General features: G+C 51.3%; 1 protein-coding gene across 6 annotated transcripts in view; it reads right to left on the bottom strand.

The window, feature by feature from the left end:
• Positions 1 to 21,639, bottom strand: part of SMARCC2 (SWI/SNF related BAF chromatin remodeling complex subunit C2) — a 254,922-nt gene that overhangs the window by 104,316 nt on the left and 128,967 nt on the right. For all 6 annotated transcript variants that reach the window (XM_075336975.1, XM_075336976.1, XM_075336974.1 and 3 more), the window contains 2 exons: positions 4,870 to 4,983; positions 4,572 to 4,725 (listed from right to left, as the gene is read on the bottom strand). In XM_075336975.1, coding sequence (XP_075193090.1) covers positions 4,572 to 4,725; positions 4,870 to 4,983 — 268 coding nt within the window. The remainder of the gene's footprint in view (positions 1 to 4,571; positions 4,726 to 4,869; positions 4,984 to 21,639) is intronic.

Raw genomic sequence — 21,639 nt, 5'->3', positions numbered from 1 at the left:
CTTGGCTGAGTTAGTGGACGAGGCCGAGGGCTTAGAGGACGACCAGTTAGAGGAACGAAAGGAACGAAACCTCGACTGGTTCCTGCCCTGGACAGGTTTCCTGGGTTTGTGGCATGGAAGTACTCTTCCTGCCAAAAAACTTCCTTAATAATTTCATCCAGTTGTTCACCGAATAGACTGGTCCCAGCAAAAGGGAGCCCAGCAAGGAACTTCTTAAGAAGCATCTGCCTTCCACTCTCGAAGCCACAGGAGCCTGCGGATAGCGAGGGAAGTAGCCGAGGCCACCGCAGTGCGGTGACAGTCTCCAGCATGGCAGACATGGTATAGGATGAAAAGACTGAAGCCTGGAAGTTAAAGGGAACCTGTCAGCAGAAATTTCGGCTAAAACCTAACAGATTCCCCCTCTGCAGCTCCTGGGCTGCATTCTAGAAAGGTCCCTGTTAGTATTGTGCCCCCTTTCTGACCAAAAAAAGAGTTTATATAGAGGTACCTTTTTGGCTTCGGATTCTCTAAATGGGACACGGGGGCGGGCTGCCTGATGGCCGTTATTCTGCCCCCTGGTCCTGTATGCCGCCCCCATCGCTGATTTCCATACTTCTGGACGCCGCCCACTGCTCCAGCCATCCCCGCGCATGCCCAGTGCTCATCTCTTGTGGATGAGCACTGTGCCCAGTGTCACCGCTGGTGACGTGCACGCAGGGTTTAGATTATGGGCGGTGCTGTGATGTTTATTAACAAGCAACCGCCCATAATCGCGGGACCGCTCTTCCCATCTATTTCCTGCCTCAGGGCAAGATGGGAAGGAGGTGACGTGAGGTCAGCAGCAGCGCGCTTGCGCAGAAAGAAGCAGGCTGAGGGGGAAAGCGCGGTCCCGCGATTATGGGCGGTTGCTTGTTAATAAACATCACAGCACCGCCCATAATCTAAACCCTGCGTGCACGTCACCAGCGGTGACACTGGGCACAGTGCTCATCCACGAGAGATGAGCACTGGGCATGCGCGGGGATGGCTGGAGCAGTGGGCGGCGTCCAGAAGTATGGAAATCAGCGATGGGGGCGGCATACAGGACCAGGGGGCAGAATAACGGCCATCAGGCAGCCCGCCCCCGTGTCCCATTTAGAGAATCCGAAGCCAAAAAGGTACCTCTATATAAACTCTTTTTTTTGGTCAGAAAGGGGGCACAATACTAACAGGGACCTTTCTAGAATGCAGCCCAGGAGCTGCAGAGGGGGAATCTGTTAGGTTTTAGCCGAAATTTGCTGACAGGTTCCCTTTAAGGCAACCATTTCGGGCATAAAGTCCCTGGTGAGGGAATGCATCTCCTCCAGAGAAGCAGAGATGGCTTTGAGAGCCCGCACTGCTGCAAAAGATGGGGAGAACGAGGCCCCTGCCGCCTCATATATAGATTTGGCCAGAAGGACAACCTGGCGGACAGAGGGATCCTTAGAGAGGTGCCGTCAGCCACTGATACAACTGTCCGGGCTGAAAGCCTAGACACCGGAGGGTCCACCCTTGGTGAATGAGCCCACTCCTTGACCACCACTGGTGGAAGGGGGAAACAGTCATCAGAACCACGCTTTGGGAAGCGTCTGTCAGGACAGGCTCTGGGCTTGGTCACAGTGCGCTGACAAACTGGAGTGGTTAAGGAACACACTCCTTGTTCTCTTAAGGTATACTGATGCCTTTCTGCCAGAGTGGAATGCACCCCGGATACAGGCGGATTGAGGTCCAGTACAAATATAATGGACGCAATCAAATCATTAGCATCTGCGTCACCTTCGGACAGATCAATGTACATGAAGTAGCGTCCGAGCCCCTAGTAAAAGCATCCTCCTCGTCCTGCGAGTCGGCTCGTGAATCAGAGCTGCGGGACGAGGAAGGAAAGGGGACCCTGCGACTCCATTTTAGGAGGACGGGGACTGAGACCAGCTGAAGAATCCTCTGTGAGCTTTGCTGAGCGAGCCGTAGCAGCAGAAGCGCCCTGAGAAGGGGGCTGATGCATGCTCAGCAGTGTCCGGGACAGCTGTCCCCTGGAGAGAGATTCTGCCCAAACCGGGGGATCAGCCACCGGAGCCGGAGCAGCTGGAGGGACCACTGATGAGCATCCAGGCTGAGAGACCACTATGTTAGAGCAAGCATCACAATGTGGTTATGTGCTCGGTACAGGCAGTACGAGTCTACATGCAGTACATATTAAGAACAGCCTTGCAGCCTTGCTCTGATGTGAGACATGCTGCAGAAGTGGGGGCTCTTGTCCAGAATGACCCCCAGCAGAGTATATAAACAGAGTATATAAGCAGCTGCACAACCGGAGGTTGTGGCTTGCCAGACCGTTTAACATAGGGACATCTCTGTGCCCTCCAGATCCCCCAGCCCAGGCCCCCATTTGTCACAATGTGGTTATGCAGACATTGAGAACGCTGAGAAAATGGCGCCGGAGCGAGGAGAGGGGGCGGGGCCTACTCTGAGAGCTGGATCCGGAGGGCAAATGAGGTATACAGGGGAGGGAATCTTTCCTCAGTGAGGAGTGTCCGTTCCCTGTGCTGAACAGCCGCTGGGCGGAGCCACACTGTCCCTCTGCACGACTGACATGCAGGGGTAGTGAATCGAAACTAGGCCTCAGGCGAAGCCGGGGCCTAGATTTAAACATGCGGCCAGCGTGCAGGCACCATCGGCGCGGTTCTCCAGTGAAAACTGGAGAACCGGCCGGAAATGTTAACACAGTCATATAACACACTCTCCCCAATATATAAAGTACAAGGGACCCCTGGAAAGACCACTGTCTGTGTGTGGTAATAACGTCTCAGTACTTAGCTTGTGAGACGCAGGTGCCAGGTCCCTGGGAGGTGAGCGCTCCGTCCGGCAGGATCCTGAAAAGGGCTGCGGATGGAGACCGGTCTCCTGCAAAGCAGTGAGAACCGTGATGGCTCCCACTTCAAGCCAGAGCCTCAGGGGATGGTGAAGGAGCGCGGCATGTGAAGGCTCCAGCCTTGTAAAATCAACCTTAACAGCACCGCCGACACAGTGGGGTGAGAAGGGACATGCCGGGAGTCCAGATTGGACCCGCTTTTCTTCCAAATCTTTGAAATCAAAAATCAAAAATCAAAATTCCGAGGATGCATGTGTGTGTGTGACCTCCTGAACACAAAGCATTGAACTGGTTGGATTTGTCATCCGGGGAGTGTATATGCTCGGAGGGAGGAGCTACACTTTTAGTGTAGTACTTTGTGTGTCCTCCGGAGGCAGAAGCTATACACCCATGGTCTGGGTCTCCCATAAGGAACGATGAAGAAAACAGCGCTGCCGATAAGCCAGAATCTGCTACAGAGCCGAAGATGCACCAGTTATTTATGTCTTCAAGTTAGGCTATGTGCGCACAAAGTGTTTTTTTTGACGCTGCATTTTTGTGCGTTTTTGGTCACAAAAAAAAGTGCAAAAAACGCACACACGGCAAAAACGCATCGGTAAAAAACGCATGCGGTTTTACCACGTTTTGGTGCGTTTTTGGATGCGTTTTCCTGCATTTTTGAAAGGAAAGAATTGACATGTCCATTTTTTTTTTTAGCTCAAAAACGCAGCAAAAAAAAGTTGTGTGCAGACAGCAAAAATGAAAAGTCATACACTTCGTTGGAGAAGCAAAGTCATGCAGTTTGGAGCCCAAAAATGCACCTGAAAAACGCACAATAACGCAGCGAAAAACGCTCAGTGCGCACATAGCCTTACAGTGGTAATATAACAGATGGATAAACTAATGTCAAGTGCAACCTATGAAAAAAGCATATACAGCATGGGAGGAATAGAGCTATCCAACAGCAAAAAGACTGTGAAAAAGACTTAGGTATACTAATAGATCACAGACTGAACATGAGTCAACAGTGTGATGCAGCAGCAAAAAAGGCGAACACCATTCTAGGATGTATTAACAGAAGCATTAATTGTAGATCTCGTGAAGTCATTATCCCCACTTTACTCCTCTTTGGTCAGACCTCATCTGGAATATTGTGTCCAGTTCTGGGCACCACATTTTAAAAAAAAGACATCAACAAACTGGAGTAAGTTCAGAGAAGAGTGACCAGAATGGTGACTGGTCTGAAAACCATGTCCTATGAGGAACGGTTACAGGATTTAGGATTGTTTAGCTTGCAAAAGAGAAGACTGAGAGGACACCTAATAGCTGTCTACAAATATCTTAAAGGCTGTCACACTGTAGTGGGATCAGTTTTATTCTCATTTTCACAAGGAAAGACTAGAAGCAATGGAATTAAACTGATGGAGAGGAGACACAGATTAGATATTAGAAAAAAGTTTTTGACAGTGAGGGTGATCAATGAGTGGAACAGGCTGCCACAAGAGGTGGCGAGTTCTCCTTCAATGGAAGTCTTTAAAAAGAGGTTGGACGGACATCTGTCTGGGATGATTTAGTGAATCCTGCTTTGAGCATGGGGCTTGACTAGATGACCCAGGAGGTCCAGTCCAACTCTAATATTCTATGATTCTTTTTTTCGACCTATGTAAACTGTATTTCCAGAAAAAAATACAACTGCATATGATTTTACAAAAAGGAAATTCACCTGTGGGGTTTTGGGTTGCAGTGGTACCAGCCCTGATGGGGTGTCTGCTAAAACATGGAAATGAGAAGTAGGTGGTGGTCCCATGGGTGTAGGGCGACTCTCGGCATCAACCTGATAGTTGATCAGACCCCACTGTTCCAAGAATGCATGAACCCTGCAACAAGGAAAAAAATAAAATAAAAAACGTTTCACTAATCACATACTATGCTACCAAGAGCCACTAAAAAGTTGCATGTAAACTGCAGTTTTCATCACAGCTCTTTAGCACTTTAAGCTTCAGTACCCAGATTACTCGCACCTCATAATAGCACAGACATCCCCGGCCAGGTTGCGGCGGCACGCTGTTGATGTGAGGTATTCCTGAGGGTTGAGTCGATAGGTGTCAATCATGAAGTTTCGATATGCTAAATATCTAGTGGACAGAAAATACCATGTCTCAATGTTCACATACCGAATTTGTTACATATGCAAAAAAAATTAACATTAGGGATCCATTCTGCAAATCTATATATATAATTGCCTTATTCTGTCTGTCTGTCTGTCTGTCATGCTTCAAAATTGTGTCCTTACGGTGACACAAAGCTGATTGGCCGCTGGGCTCGCCATGGCCCCGCCCCCCCCCCCACGGATTGGCCTCTCGCCCCGGCTCTCTGCAGGCCCCGCCCCCTCACGCAATGCACGCTCGCTCTGGCCCAACTGACACGGAGCTCCGACTCCCAGGTGAGTACACACACACACACACATCAGATCACACTCACTCTCACACACACCTCACACATCACATCCACACACTCGCAACATCCTGGGATATCGCTTGCTTCTACACCGGCTCCGTCACGATCCCAGCAGCGCCAGACATAACCTTGCGATGCTGGGATCTTGACGGAGCCCGTGAACGCTGGAAACCATTATACACATCGGGTAACTAAGGTCCCTTGGTTACCCGATGTGTATCATAGTTACCAGAGTACACCGGCTCCGTCACGATCCCAGCAGCGCCAGACATAACCTTGCGATGTTGGGATCTTGACGGAGCCCGTGAACGCTGGTAACCATTATACACATCGGGTAACTAAGGTCCCTTAGTTACCCAATGTGTATCATAGTTACCAGTGTACATCGGCTCCCGGTACACATGTGCAGGGAGCCGGCATTATACTCCTCTCCCCCCAGGACTACTCCTCCTATTACAGTCCTCCTATTATACTCCTCTCTGAGTATAATAGGAGAACTATTATACGATGGGGGATGTAGCACGATGGGGGGTGCGCAGCATGGGGGATGTAGCACGATGGGGTGCGCAGCATGAGGGATGTAGCACGATATGGGGTGCGCAGCATGAGGGATGTAGCACGATGGGGAGTGCGCAGCATGGGGGATGTAGCATGATGGGGAGTGCGCAGCATGGGGGATGTAGCACGAAGGGGAGCGCGCAGCATGGGGGATGTAGCACGATGGGGAGTGTGCAGCATGGGGGATGTAGCACGATGGGGAGTGCGCAGCATGGGGGATGTAGCACGATGGGGAGTGCGCAGCATGGGGGATGTAGCACGATGGGGTGCGCAGCATGAGGGATGTAGCACGATGGGGAGTGCGCAGCATGGGGGATGTAGCATGATGGGGAGTGCGCAGCATGGGGGATGTAGCACGAAACGGAGTGCGCAGCATGGGGGATGTAGCACGATGGGGAGTGTGCAGCATGGGGGATGTAGCACGATGGGGAGTGTGCAGCATGGGGGATGTAGCACGATGGGGAGTGCGCAGCATGGGGGATGTAGCACGATGGGGAGTGCGCAGCATGGGGGATGTAGCACGATGGGGAGGTGCGCAGCATGGGGGATGTAGCACGATGGGGAGTGCGCAGCATGGGGGATGTAGCACGATGGTGAGTGCGCAGCATGGCGGATGGAGCACGATGGCGGGTGCGCAGCATGGGGGATGTAGCACGATGGGGAGTGCGCAGCATGGGGGGATGTAGCACGATGGGGGATGTAGCACGATGGGGGATGTAGCACGATGGGGGGTGCGCAGCATGGGGGATGTAGCACGATGGGGAGTGCGCAGCATGGGGGATGTAGCACGATGGGGAGTGCGCAGCATGGGGGATGTAGCACGATGGGGAGTGCGCAGCATGGGGGATGTAGCACGATGGGGAGTGCGCAGCATGGGGGATGTAGCACGATGGGAAGTGCGCAGCATGGCGGATGTAGCACGATGGGGAGTGCGCAGCATGGCGGATGTAGCACGATGGCGGGTGCGCAGCATGGGGGATGTAGCACGATGGGGAGTGCGCAGCATGGGGGATGTAGCACGATGGGGAAGTGCGCAGCATGGGGGATGTAGCACGATGGGGGATGTAGCTTGATGAGGGATGTAGCACGATGGGGGGTGCGCAGCATGGGGGATGTAGCACGATGGGGAGTGCGCAGCATGGGGGATGTAGCACGATGGGGAGTGCGCAGCATGGGGGATGTAGCACGATGGGGAGTGCGCAGCATGGGGGATGGAGCATGATGGGGAGTGCGCAGCATGGAGGATGGAGCACGATGGGGAGTGCGCAGCATGGAGGATGGAGCACGATGGGGAGTGCGCAGCATGGGGGATGGAGCACGATGGGGGGTGCGCAGCATGGGGGATGGAGCACGATGGGGAATGCGCAGCATGGGGGATGGAGCACGATGGGAGGTGCACACCTCCCCCCAACACACACACACACACACAGGGAACCACAAACACCGCCATACACAGACACCCACACACACAGACAACGCTGCAAACACACAACACCCAACACACAAACACCGCGGCATACATAAATATACGCACATACCGCACAACACACACATTGCACAAAACATACCTCCCCCAAAACACACCACATCCACACAAACCGCGCAACACACACACACACAACGCTCCACAAACAACGCAACACACATACAACACCGCTCTCACCCCCCGCCACACCCAGACAACACCCAGAACATGTACAGCGCCCTACACAAACACTTGGTAACTACACACAACAACATCTATATATCTATATATAATATTATATATATATATATATATATATATATATATATATATATATATATATATACACATATACATAATATTATATATATATATATATATATATATATATCTCTATATCTATAACAAAAATCATACATGAACTACACAATATGTAAATTCTAGAATACCCGATGCGTAGAATCGGGCCACCTTCTAGTATAAAGATAAACACCTTCAAAGGAACCTGTTACATTGTAGATACACTGCCATCTACAGGCAATGGACCGTGCAGGTTGATATATAGGCGAGAAGGAAAAAAACGGATTTTTGTGTACTCACCGTAAAATCGTTTTCTCTTAGCCATCATTGGGGGACACAGGACCATGGGTGTTATGCTGCCTATCCATAGGAGGACACTAAGTAGATGCAAAAGCATAGCTCCTCCTCTGCAGTATACACCCCTTGGCCGGGCCAGGCAAGCTCAGTTTTAGTACACAAGCAGTAGGAGGAAAAAAACAGTAAAAACTTACCTCAACAGAGGAACATGAGAAACAAAAAAAGAGTCATAACCAAATAAGGTACTGAGAGAACCAAGGCCCAACAGGGCAACAGGGTGGGTGCTGTGTCCCCCAATGATGGCTAAGAGAAAACGATTTTACGGTGAGTACACAAAAATCCGTTTTTCTCTGACGCCTCATTGGGGGACACAGGACCATGGGACGTCCTAAAGCAGTCCATGGGTGGGTAAACAATAAACAACACAACCCAAGGACTAGGAACCAGTCCCAGATAGTGGAGTACCTATCTCAGTAGACACTCATGGCTATCGTTTGCAGAATTTTCCTACCTAGGTTCGCCTCAGCCGAAGCCTGGGTATGGACTCAGTAATGCTTTGAAACAGTATGTAGGCAAGACCAGGTCGCAGCCTTACACCTCTGTTCCACTGAAGCCTGATGCCTAATGGCCCAAGAGGCACCAATTGCTCGCGTGGAATGAGTCCGCAGCCCACTAGGAATGGGCTTGAGTTGCAAGCGGTAGACCTCCTGGATCGCAGAGCAAATCCAGCGAGCCAGCGTTGCCTATGAAGCTGCCTCTCCTTTCTGAGGCTTTTCAGGAATGAAGAACAAGGAGTCTATGTTCCTAAAGGGGCTGTCCTGGGTACGCAATATCTGAGAGCCCTCACAAGGTCTAGCGAATATAGAAACCTTTCCACCCTATGGACTGGGTGTGGACAAAAGGAAGGCAGAACAATGTCCTCGTTCATATGAAACGGGGAAGTAACCTTCGGAAGAAAATCCGGAAGGGGGCGTAGAACCACCTTGTCCTGATGAAAGATCAGAAAGGGTTCACGGCAAGGGAGTGCTGCCAGTTCCGAAACTTGTCTGATGGACGTAATCGCCACTAAGAATGTTACCTTCCAGGAGAGAAGAGCAAGAGAAGATTCCTTAAGAGGTTCAAAAGGGGACCTCTGGATACCGTCCAAAATGAGATTGGGGTCCCATGGGTCCAGCGACCGTTTATACAGGGAAACTAGATGGGAAACACCCTTGAGGACAGTCTTGACTTGCGGATTGCAAGCTAGGCGGTATTGATAGAATATTGAGAGAGATGAAACCTGCCCCTTAAGGGAGCTGAGGGCCAACCCCTTTTGCAACCTGACTGCAAAAAAAAATCAAGAATTCTGGTGATCGCCAGAGGCATAGGTTGGACATTAGATTCCCTGCACTGGGAAAGGAAAGTTTTCCACTTACGGTGGTAAATACGGGATGAAGGCCGGCTTTCGGGCACTGTACATGGTGGAGATGACCGCAGGAGAGAATCTCGCTCTTGTTAAAGTTTAGGTCTCAATGGCCAGGCCGTCAGCTTCAGGGCTCTGGAGTTCTGATGGGAAATGGGCCCTTGGGTCAGCAGGTCTGGGATGCTTACGAGGCGTCATGAGCAATTGTACTAATTCAGCATAACAGGCGCACCTGGGCTAGTCCGGTGCTATTAGTATCACCGGGACTCCTCCTGCCTTGATCTTCCTGATTACTTGCGGCAGCAGGGGCGAAAAACATGTAAGGTAGACGGAAACGACTTCAGGAGACTCGAGCATCCGCGCCAATGGACTGTGGATCACGTGACCTGGCTAAGAACGCGGGTACCTTTGCGTTCAACCTTGAGGCCATTAGATCCACGTCTGGTGTACTCCAGTGAGTGCAGATGTGTGGGAACACTTCTGGGTGGAGAAACCACTCTCCGGCGGCCAGGCCTAGGCGACTTAGAAGGTCCGCGGCCCAGTTCTCTACTCCCGGTATGTGTAACTCTGAAAACACGGACCCCCGTCGATTCGGCCCAGGTGAAGATCCTGAGGACCTCGAGATAAGCTGTCTTGCTGCTGGTACCTCCCTGCCGATTGACATAGGCCACAGCTGTTGCATTGTCCAATTGGACCCGAATCAAACGACCTGCATGAGGTACTCTGCCGCCGCAGCAATGTGAACTGTTACATCTGTGAGGGTCTGAGGGAAACTGGTAGTCCTGGTGCCTGTGCGACCCACATGGAAGGGGAGAGGGACCCGCGGCCTCGAGGCAGAGCGATCGAGCTGCTCCACTTGTCTGTCTGTCGGGTCCTTGAAGGAGGATCCATCAAGTAAAAGACAGGAGGGTCCTTCAGGCAGGCGGAAGCTGGGTGAGGGTCCACCGAGGCCGGATCGGCCCAGCCCTTAGAGACAGCTAAGCCAAAGAGGTACCGGGACTCCATGAGTTTACAGATACCAAAGCGGCGTCAAAAAACTTTTTTTTTTTTTTGAGGTTTCTTCACCCTTTTAAAGGAGACCGCAAGGTCAGTAACAGTGGATGGGAGATCTTCCACATGCAGAGTTTTGGTTGATTGCTGCAATAAGGGAGTCCATCGCGCTTGATCGCTCGGGGAGGTTGAAACCAAGGAATCATCCCGGTACAAACATCATTCCCCTTCCTCCGGCTCCTCAGAGACCGCGGAACATGTGGGAGAACCCCATCTGTGTACCCCAGAGAGAGAACCATGGGGGTCATGCCCTTTTTCTGATCTGCAACCGGTGAAGCAGAGGGCTGATTCTTAACAGAAGGACCCTCTATAGAGGTGTAATCAGGCTGCGATCTGTCCAAGGGCCTCGAGGGGTGTAAGGACGATGTTGCATAGCCAGCACCAGGTTCTGGGAACTGTGCCCATTCCGGAGGACTGGGAGCCGTAGGCTCTGGGCTGGCAGCGGTTGCTGCGGTGGTGGCGTGGGGGGGTAAGCTACAGGGGCACCGGACTCACAAAAGGAAGAGGTGCTATCATCCCCTAGTAGCTCAGCGTGGCAGGATACATTAAAAGTCTTATAGTTGTTGCTGTACAGTCATGGCCAAAAGTTTTGAGAATGACACCAAAATTATTATTTTTTCACATGATCTGTTGCCCTCTGGTTTTTAATTGTGTTTGTCTGATCTTTACATCACATACAGAAATATAATTGCAATCATATTATGAGTACCAAAAGGGTATATTGACAGTTAGAATGAGTTAATGCAGCAAGTCAATATTTGCAGTGTTGACCCTTCTTCAGGACCTCTGCAATTCTCCCTGCCATGCTCTCAATCAACTTCTGGACCAAATCCCGACTGATAGCTGTCCATTCTCTCATGCTTACATTTTGCCAGAATTTTTTGGTTTTTATTTGTCCACCCTTCTCTTGATGATTGCCCACAAGTTCTCAATGGGATTAAGATCTGGGGAGTTTCCAGGCCATGGACCCAAAATTTCTATGTTTTGTTCCATGAGCCATTTAGTGATCACCTTTGCTTTATGGCAAGGTGCTCCATCATGTTGGAAAAGGCATTGTTGGGCCCCAAACTGCTCTTGGACAGTTGGGAGAAGTTGCTCTTGGAGGACATTCTGGTACCATTCTTTATTCATGGCTGTGTTTTTAGGCAAGATTGTGAGTGAGACGATTCCCTTGGCTGAGAAGCAACCCCACACATGAATCGTTTCAGGATGCTTAAGAGTTGGCATGAGACAAGACTGGTGGTAGCGCTCACCTCTTCTTCTCCTATTAAGCTGTTTTCCAGATGTCCCAAACAATCGAAAAGGGGATTCATCTGAGAAAATGACTTTACCCCAGTCATCAGCAGTCCACTCCCTGTACCTTTTGCAGAATATCAGTCGGTCCCTGATGTTTTTTCTGGAGAGAAGTGGCTTCTTTGCTGCCCTCCTTGAAACCAGGCCTTGCTCAAAGAGTCTCCGCCTCACAGTGCGTGCAGAAGCACTCACACCAGCCTGCTGCCATTGCTGAGATAGCTCGGCACTGCTGGTAGTCCAATCCCGCAGCTGAAACAGTTTTAAGATACGGTCCTGGCGTTTGCTGGTCCTTCTTGGCGCCCTGGAGCCTTTTTGGCAACAATGGAAGCTCTCTCCTTGAAGTCCATGATGATGCGATAGATTGTTGACTGAGGTGCAATCTTTGTAGCTACGATACTCTTCCCTGTTAGGCCATTTTTGTGCAGAGCAATGATGGCTGCACGTGTTTCTTTAGAGATAACCATGGTTAACTGAAGAGAAACAATGATACCAAGCACCAGCCTCCTTTTAAAGTGTCCAATGGTGTCATTCTTACTTAATCATGACTGATTGATCGCCAGCCCTGTCCTCATCAACACCCACACCTGTGTTAATGGAACAATCACTAAAACAATGTTAGCTGCTCCTTTTAAGGCAGGAATACAATGCTGTTGAAATGTGTTTTGGGGGTTAAAGTTCATTTTCTTAGCCAATATTGACTTTGCAAGTAATTGCTGTTAAGCTGATCACTCTTTATGACATTCTAGAGTATATGCAAATTGCAATTAGAAAAACGTAAGCAGTAGACTTTGTAAAAATTAATATTTGTAGCATTCTCAAAACTTTTGGCCATGACTGTAGTTGTGCAGGGCATAAAACATGTGACTGCAGCCTCTGGCTGATGAGTCACAAACTCTGATTGTAATGAGGAAGCAATGCTCTGCAGAGCTAATGTGCAGGTGAGGATGATATAACTCACCCAGAAGACTGATGACCCCTCCCCCCTCCTCCTGTGTCCCAGTTCCTGTGGGAAGGAGGAAGCCAGCTCTGAGAGACGCCCACAGGCTCTGATCACAACAAGAGGCAGCAATGCTCTGCAGAGCTGTGTGAGGAGAGTTTCGCACGCTTTCCTGAGGGGGCGTGGTTTATCGAGTGTCGGAGGGGGGGGCTTAGCTCCGACAAGAGAGCATGAGAAAATATCAAACAAAAAAATGGTGGGAAGGGACTCCCCTTCCCCCCTCCAGCCCTGCACAACAATGGTGGACAGAAAAAAAACTAAGTGTACCGCAGCTGCGGACCTGAGTCCAGGGAGCTCTCCCCCTCCCCCACCATAGGTGGAATGCTATGCAGGACTCTGCAATCAGCCCATGTGAATACAATCAGGGAGGATCTGACCATTGCTCCAATTCCTGTCAGGGAGCTAGTGTGGAGATTCTGACGGCTGCGGTGCCCGGTCACAGAGCATGTATCAACTCAGACCCTGCCAGAGTGAGTGAGGAAGTTTTTCCATCTGCTCTGGAAAATCGGAATGATCTCACCTCAGCTCCTGCGGAGATGGCAGTCTGATGCCTGGTCACACTTGGTGCAGAACGTGTATCAACTCTGAGCCTGCAAGAGGGACTGAGGAAGTTTTCATCTGCTCTGGGCTCTGGAAAATCGGTGCCTGTGAGAACCATGGTCCAGTGAGATGCAGCCCAGGATCCAGCGTTGCAGGAGGGGCTACGGGGAGGCGACACTCCGCGTTCCCGCCTGTTAATGGTTTTGGGAAAATCGGTCCCCGAAGGAACAGTCGCCCTCTAAAAACAAAAAATTCTTGCTGCAGTAGTCTGCAGAGATGTGCCTCCTATAGACACTAAGCTAAAACTGAAGTAGCCTGGCTGGGCCAGGGGGTGTATACTGCAGGGGAGGAGCTAACATCTTTGCATCTACTTAATGTCATCCTATGGATAAGCAGCATAACACCCATGGTCCTGTCCCCCCCAATAAGGCGTCAGAGAAAATGGCTATTAATCACTATGTTTTTAACTGTATGGCTGTGGCCACACGGGGACTACAGCGAGAGCCGAGTGTCATGCGAGTGTCATTGCGACTGAGGTGCGATCATGCGATCGGACCACAGCTGCGGGGGCGGGCCGGCACTGAGGAGGGGAGGGCCGGCGCTGAGGAGGAGAGGGAGGGATTTATCTCCCTATCTCCTCCGTTGCCGGCTATTGCGATTTTCGCACTGCACTCGCATTACACCGGTGTAACGCGAGTGCACTGCGATTTTTCTCTCGCCCCATAGACTTGTATGGGTGCGAGAGAAAAAGGATCGCATTGCACCCGCAGCATGCTGCGACTGTTTTCTCCGTCCGATTAGGGTTCAGAAAATAATCGCTCATGGGTGCAGACACATAGGTTAATATTGCAATGTTTTATCGCATTCCTCTCGCTCCAATTTTCATGCCGTGTGTCTTAGGCCTAAAGTACCACATACTGGACTGCTGAACTTTTCCCCACAAAACGATATATTAATCTGCACATTTCTTCCTCCTAATTTTCTCCCTCCCAAGCGTCAACTCAGTGCTTACAAGCTAGTGTAGTAGTGACCAGGCCAAATTTTTCACATAACCCTGCAATGTTTTAACATATCCCAGTGATTTTAAAATTGTTTTTGGGACACATTTTATGATAATGGTATATTGAGGTTGAAATGTCTTGCGTTTATTTACGTTTCCCTCATGGAAAATGTTCTTTTATTTTGTTAGAATGTTAGAAGCTTTAAAATTGTAGCAGTAGATTTTCAAGGAAATTTATGGACTTTGGGGGACCGACATATTGGAAAACCCCTAAAAGTGATACCATTGTAAAAACAGCGACCCACAACATCTTCAAAACTGCTGTAACTTTATTAACCCTTCAGCTGTTTTCAAGAATTAATACAAAGTGGCATGAAAGGAAAGAAAAGTTTTATTTTTACCACATAAATGTTGCCAATTTCTAAACAGGTCCCTACAGCGGACTCTAAGGCTGTTATTTGGCCATAAATTGCCACAGCATCCATCAGGACCCCACAATCATGATCTCAGGATGCCGATTAGGTCAAAGAGGGAGCCCCCACACTGTTAACCATCTAGGTGCCTTGATCAATATTGAAAGCAGCATCAAAGCGGTTAAACGGCCAGGATCGTTGCCAGCATTGATCGTAACTGATGCAGCAGGGTGTCAGCTATAGAGCTGACAGCGGCTGCACATTCACCTAGTGGGGAATGTTTGCTTATATCTAAAGGCTGCTTTACACGGTACGACCGATTGTGCGATTTCACAATCGATCGTACCCGCCCCCGGCCTTTTTGCGTCACGGGCAAATCGCTGCCCGTGTCGCACAAAGTTAGTTACCCCCGTCACACATACTTACCTCTCGTGCGACCTCGCTGTGGGCGGCGAACGTCCACTTCCTGGAGTGGGAGGGACGTTCGGCGTCACAGCGACGTCACACGGCCGCCGGCCAATAGAAGCGGAGGGGCGGAGATGAGCGGGACGTAAACATCCCGCCCACCTCCTTCCTTCCACATAGAGCCGGCGGCGGCCGCGGGAGGCAGGTGAGCTGCTCATCGTTCCCGTGGTGTCACACGGAGCGGCGTGTGCTACCACGGAAACGATGGTCAACTAAATCAAACGATATTATGGAACCTAGCGAGCAGTACCCGACTCACGATTTGTGAGCGATACTGCGTCGCTAGGAGGTGTCACACAGGCCGGCATCGCCAGCGATGCCGGATGTGCGTCACAAAAACCGTGACCCCGACGATCTATCGCACGATAGATTGTCTGGTGTAAAGCACCCTTTAGGCCTCTTTTACACATCACTTTTTTGCCATCAGTCGCAATCCGTCGTTTTGTGTAAAAAACGGATCCAGCGCTGGATCCGTTTTTTGTCATTGACTTGTATTAGCGACGGATTGCGACGGATGGCCTCACATTTCATCCGTTGTACGACGGATCCGTCGAAAAAGGTTTGTCCGGCCGATGGAGCAGACGTCCACATGAACGTTTTTTTGTGCGCGTCGGAAAACCGGACAGCAAATGATCCGTCGGCGTCTGTCATTTGTTATAATGGAAGCCTATAGGCGCTGGATCCATCGCAATCCGTTAAATGACGGATTCCGACGACTGATCCGTCTTTCTAACCGAGCATGCTCAGATGTGTAAATTCCATTCTGGGCTCTCTCTCGTCCAGGATGGGTTCATATATAACCCTTGCCATGAAAAGAAGGGAATTTTGTTTACTTACCGTAAATTCCTTTTCTTCTAGCTCCAATTGGGAGACCCAGACAATTGGGGTGTATAGCTACTGCCTCCGGAGGCCGCACAAAGTACTACACTTAAAAGTGTAAGGCCCCTCCCCGTCTGGCTATACACCCCCCCGTGGGATCACGGGTTCCTCAGTTTTAGTGCAAAAGCAAGAAGGAGGAAAGCCAATAACTGTTTCAAAAACAAATTCAATCCGATAAACAACATCGGAGAACTGAACTTATTAACATGAACAACATGTGCACCCGAAAAACAAAATCCCTAAGAAAAAACAGGGCGGGTGCTGGGTCTCCCAATTGGAGCTAGAAGAAAAGGAATTTACGGTAAGTAAACAAAATTCCCTTCTTCTTTGTCGCTCCTAATTGGGAGACCCAGACAATTGGGACGTCCAAAAGCAGTCCCTGGGTGGGTAAAAGAATACCTCGTGATAGGGCTGTCAAGCAGACCTTTCCTACAGGTGGGCCACCGCCGCCTGAAGGACTTGTCTACCTAGGCCGGCATCCGCCGAAGCGAAGGTATGCACCTGATAATGTTTGGTAAAAGTGTGCAGACTCGACCAGGTAGCCGCCTGGCACACCTGCTGAGCCGTAGCCTGATGCCGTAATGCCCAGGACGCACCCACGGCTCTGGTAGAATGGGCCTTCAGTCCAGATGGAATCGGAAGCCCAGCAGAACGGTAGGTGTGAAGAATTGGTTCCTTGATCCACCGCGCAAGGGTGGATTTGGAAGCTTGCGACCCTTTACGCTGACCAGCGACCAGGATAAAGAGTGCATCCGAGCGGCGCAGGGGCGCCGTGCGGGAAATGTAGATCCTGAGTGCTCTCACCAGGTCCAACAAATGCAAACCCTTTTCGAATTGGTGAACTGGATGCGGACACAAAGACGGTAAAGTGATATCCTGATTGAGATGAAAGGAAGATACCACCTTGGGAAGAAACTCTGGAATTGGACGCAGAACTACCTTGTCCTGGTGAAACACCAGGAAGGGAGATTTGCAAGATAACGCCGCCAGCTCGGACACTCTCCGAAGAGACGTGACCGCCACTAGAAAAGCCACTTTCTGTGAAAGCCGAGAAAAGGAAATCTCCTTCATAGGCTCGAAAGGCGGCTTCTGGAGAGCAATTAGAACCTTGTTCAGATCCCAGGGCTCCAACGGCCGCTTGTAAGGAGGGACGATATGACAGACTCCTTGCAGGAACGTGCGTACCTTAGGAAGTCGCGCTAGGCGTTTCTGAAAAAATACGGATAGCGCGGAGACTTGACCTTTAAGGGAGCTAAGCGACAAACCTTTTTCCAACCCAGACTGCAGGAAGGAAAGAAAAATAGGCAATGCAAATGGCCAGGGAGAAACTCCCTGGGCAGAGCACCAAGATAGGAATATCTTCCACGTCCTGTGGTAGATCTTGGCGGAGGATGGTTTCCTAGCCTGTCTCATGGTGGCAACCACCTCATGAGATAAACCTGAGGCCCCTAGGATCCAGGACTCAATGGCCACACAGTCAGGTTCAGGGCCGCAGAATTCAGATGGAAAAACGGCCCTTGAGACAGCAAGTCTGGACGGTCTGGTAGCGCCCACGGTTGGCCTACCGTGAGGTGCCACAGATCCGGGTACCACGACCTCCTTGGCCAGTCTGGAGCGACGAGAATGGCGCGGCGGCAGTCGGACCTGATCTTTCGGAGCACTCTGGGCAACAGTGCCAGAGGTGGGAACACATAAGGTAGCCGGAACTGTGACCAATCTTGAACTAAGGCGTCTGCCGCCCAAGCTCGGTGATCGTGAGATCGTGCCATGAAAACCGGGACCTTGTTGTTGTGTCGTGACGCCATCAGGTCGACGTCCGGCATCCCCCAGCGGCGACAGATCTCCTGAAACACGTCCGGGTGAAGGGACCATTCCCCTGCGTCCATGCCCTGGCGACTGAGAAAATCTGCTTCCCAGTTTTCCACGCCTGGGATGTGAACTGCGGATATGGTGGATGCTGTGTCTTCCACCCACGACAGAATCCGCCTTACTTCCTGGAAGGCTTGCCGACTGCGTGTTCCCCCTTGGTGGTTGATGTACGCCACCGCCGTGGAATTGTCCGACTGAATTCGGATCTGCTTGCCTTCCAGCCACTGTTGGAAGGCTTGCAGGGCAAGATAGACTGCTCTGATTTCCAGAACATTGATCTGAAGGGTGGACTCTTTCCGAGTCCACGTACCCTGAGCCCTGTGGTGAAGAAACACTGCTCCCCACCCTGATAGGCTCGCATCTGTCGTGACTACCGCCCAGGATGGGGGTAGGAACGACCTTCCTTTTGACAAAGAGGTGGGAAGAAGCCACCACCGGAGAGAATCCTTGGTTGTCTGAGAGAGGGAAACATCCCTGTCGAGGGACGTCGACTTCCCGTCCCATTGGCGGAGAATGTCCCATTGTAGAGGGCGCAGATGAAACTGCGCGAAAGGGACTGCTTCCATTGCTGCCACCATTTTCCCTAGGAAATGCATGAGGCGCCTCAAGGTGTGCGACTGGCCCTGAAGGAGAGATTGCACCCCTGTCTGTAGTGAACGCTGTTTGTCCAGCGGAAGCTTCACTATCGCTGAGAGAGTATGAAACTCCATGCCAAGATATGTTAGTGATTGGGTCGGGGTTAGATTTGACTTTGCAAAGTTGACAATCCACCCGAAACTCTGGAGAGTCTTCAGTGCCACGTTCAAACTGTGTTGGCATGCCTCTTGAGAGGGTGCCTTGATAAGTAGATCGTCCAAATACGGAATCACAGAGTGACCCTGCGAGTGCAGGACTGCTACTACTGCAGCCATGACCTTGGTGAAGACCCGAGGGGCTGTCGCCAGCCCGAAAGGTAGCGCTACGAACTGCAGGTGTTCGCTTCCTATAACGAAGCGTAGAAAACGCTGATGCTCTGGCGCAATCGGCACGTGGAGATAAGCATCCTTGATGTCTATTGATGCTAGGAAATCTCCTTGAGACATTGAGGCGATGACGGAGCGGAGAGATTCCATCCGGAACCTCCTGGTTTTTACGTGTTTGTTGAGCAACTTTAGATCCAGGACGGGACGAAACGACCCGTCCTTCTTTGGCACCACAAACAAATTGGAGTAAAAACCGTGACCTTGTTCCTGAAGAGGAACGGAAGTCACCACTCCTTCCGCCTTTAGAGCGGCCACCGCCTGCAGCAGAGCATCGGCCCGGTCGGGCGGTGGAGAAGTTCTGAAGAAACGAGTTGGAGGACGAGAGCTGAACTCTATCCTGTACCCGTGAGACAGAATGTCTCTCACCCAACGGTCTTTGACCTGTGACAGCCAAATGTCGCCAAAGCGGGAGAGCCTGCCACCGACCGAGGATGCGGAAAGAGGAGACTGAGAGTCATGAGGAAGCCGTCTTGGTGACGGTTCTTCCTGCTGTCTTTTTTGGGCGTGATTGAGTCCGCCAAGAATCTGAGCCTCTCTGATCCTTTTGAGTCCTCTTAGACGAGGAGAATTGGGACCTGCCTGAGCCTCGAAAGGACCGAAAACCAGACTGACCCCTCCTTTGTTGGGGTTTGTTTTGTCTGTGTTGAGGTAAGGATGAATCCTTACCCTTGGAGTGTTTAATGATTTCATCCAAACGCTCACCAAACAATCGGTCACGAGAAAAAGGCAAACTGGTTAAGCACTTCTTGGAAGCAGAATCTGCCTTCCATTCCCTCAACCACAAGGCTCTGCGTAAAACTACGGAGTTGGCTGACGCCACCGCCGTACGGCTCGTAGAGTCTAGGACAGCATTAATCGCGTAAGACGCGAATGCAGACATCTGAGAGGTCAATGGTGCCACCTGCGGAGCAGATGTACGTGTGACAGTGTCGACTTGTGTAAGCCCAGCTGAAATAGCTTGGAGTGCCCATACGGCTGCGAATGCTGGCGCCAACGACGCTCCAATAGCTTCATAGATGGATTTCAACCAGAGCTCCATCTGTCTGTCAGTGGCATCTTTAAGTGCCGCTCCATCTTCCACTGCAACTAAGGATCTAGCTGCAAGCCTGGAGATTGGAGGGTCCACCTTGGGACACTGGGTCCAGCCCTTGACCACGTCAGGGGGAAAAGGATAGCGTGTATCTTTAAGCCGTTTGGAAAACCGCTTATCGGGATAAGCGTGGTGTTTCTGGATTGCGTCTCTAAAGTCAGAGTGGTCCAGAAAAGAGCTTAATTTACGCTTGGGATATCTGAAATGGAATTTCTCATGCTGTGAAGCTGACTCCTCCTCAGGAGGAGCTGGCGGAGAAATATCTAACATCTTATTGATGGACGCTATAAGATCATTCACTATGGCGTCACCATCCGGTGTATCCAGATTGAGAGCGGTCCCAGGATCAGAATCCTGATCAGTTACATCCGCCTCATCACCCATAGATTCATCCCGCTGGGATCCTGACCAGTGAGACGAAGTTGAGGGCCCCTCATAGCGAGCCCGCTTAGGCTGTCTGGGACTGTCGTCCGAGTCAGAGCCGTCACCCTGGGGTGCATGTGACACCCCCGGAGCCCGGAAGTGTTCCAGTTGAGGGGGACCAGGGAGCAATGATTCAACAGTGTCCGTGGTCTGAGTTACTGGTCTAGACTGCAATGTTTCAAGAATCTTAGACATTGTCATAGACAATCTATCAGCAAAAGCTGCAAACTCCGTCCCTGTCACCTGGACAGCATTCACAGGTGGTACACTCTGGGTCACGTCCAGCAGAGGCCCCGGCTGAGCAAGTGCTGCAGGGGCCGAGCACTGCACACAATGGGGGTCAGTGGAACCTGCCGGTAGAGTAGCCCCACATGCGGTACAGGCAGCATATAAAGTCTGTGCCTTGGCACCCTTGCGTTTAACGGACGACATGCTGTTGCCTCCTTGCAATCTAGGAGGGTATATAGCCGAGAATCACCAGCGACCGTACAGTGAAAAGTATTTGCAAACACAAAATACCAAGTACACAACGGCACAAGTGGGGGTGAGCCCTTGAGGGCTGCTTACCGCCCGCTGAAAAGCGGGTATGAGGTCGTAGAATCCAGTGTCTGGGTCTCCCAGGCTCCCCTCTCCAGCTCAGCGTGCAGACAGGAATGGCTGCCGGCGTCCTGTGAAGAGGGGCGGACCGTGGGCGTGCCACAAACAAAGTGCGGGAAACTGCGTCCTACTGTGCCTGGTGTGAGGGCTGGAGTATGTAAAACAGACTCCAGCCCTCAGCGCTGATGCTCTGTACGGCGTCCCGCCCTCCTCCTGACTGGCAGGTGCGGAGGCGGGAACGAGACGAACTAGGCCGCAAAAGCCGGGGACTGTAGTAATAAGCGCGGCCGTGATATATGCACGGCCAGCGCGGAAGTCCCCGGCGCACCACAAGTCCCAGCCGCGTCGCAGTGTGACTGACCCCAGCGGCCGGCGCGACCGTTCGCCCTAAGTCTACCCACTCAGCCAAGCTGTAGTGAGGAAATGGCACAAGCGCAGCAGCGCTGATGTCCCCGGCGCACTAACACACCCAGCCATGCTGCGGTGTGCGCGCGGTATGCACGGGGACACAGAGTACCTTGACGGAGCAGGGTCTGTCCCTGACGATACTCAGCTCCATATCCAGCGGCTTCTCCAGGGGCTGCGGATGGAGCACGGTCTCAGTGCCTGGAGACCGGTAAAGTCCCACTTCACCCGGAACCCTAATGGGGATGGGGAAGGAATCAGCATGTGGG

This window comes from Anomaloglossus baeobatrachus, chromosome 2 (genome assembly GCF_048569485.1).
Source record: "Anomaloglossus baeobatrachus isolate aAnoBae1 chromosome 2, aAnoBae1.hap1, whole genome shotgun sequence".
In the NCBI taxonomy this organism is placed as follows: Eukaryota; Metazoa; Chordata; class Amphibia; order Anura; family Aromobatidae; genus Anomaloglossus; species Anomaloglossus baeobatrachus.
Note: the sequence above shows the minus strand (reverse complement) of the source record. Positions and strands in the feature narration are given on the sequence as shown.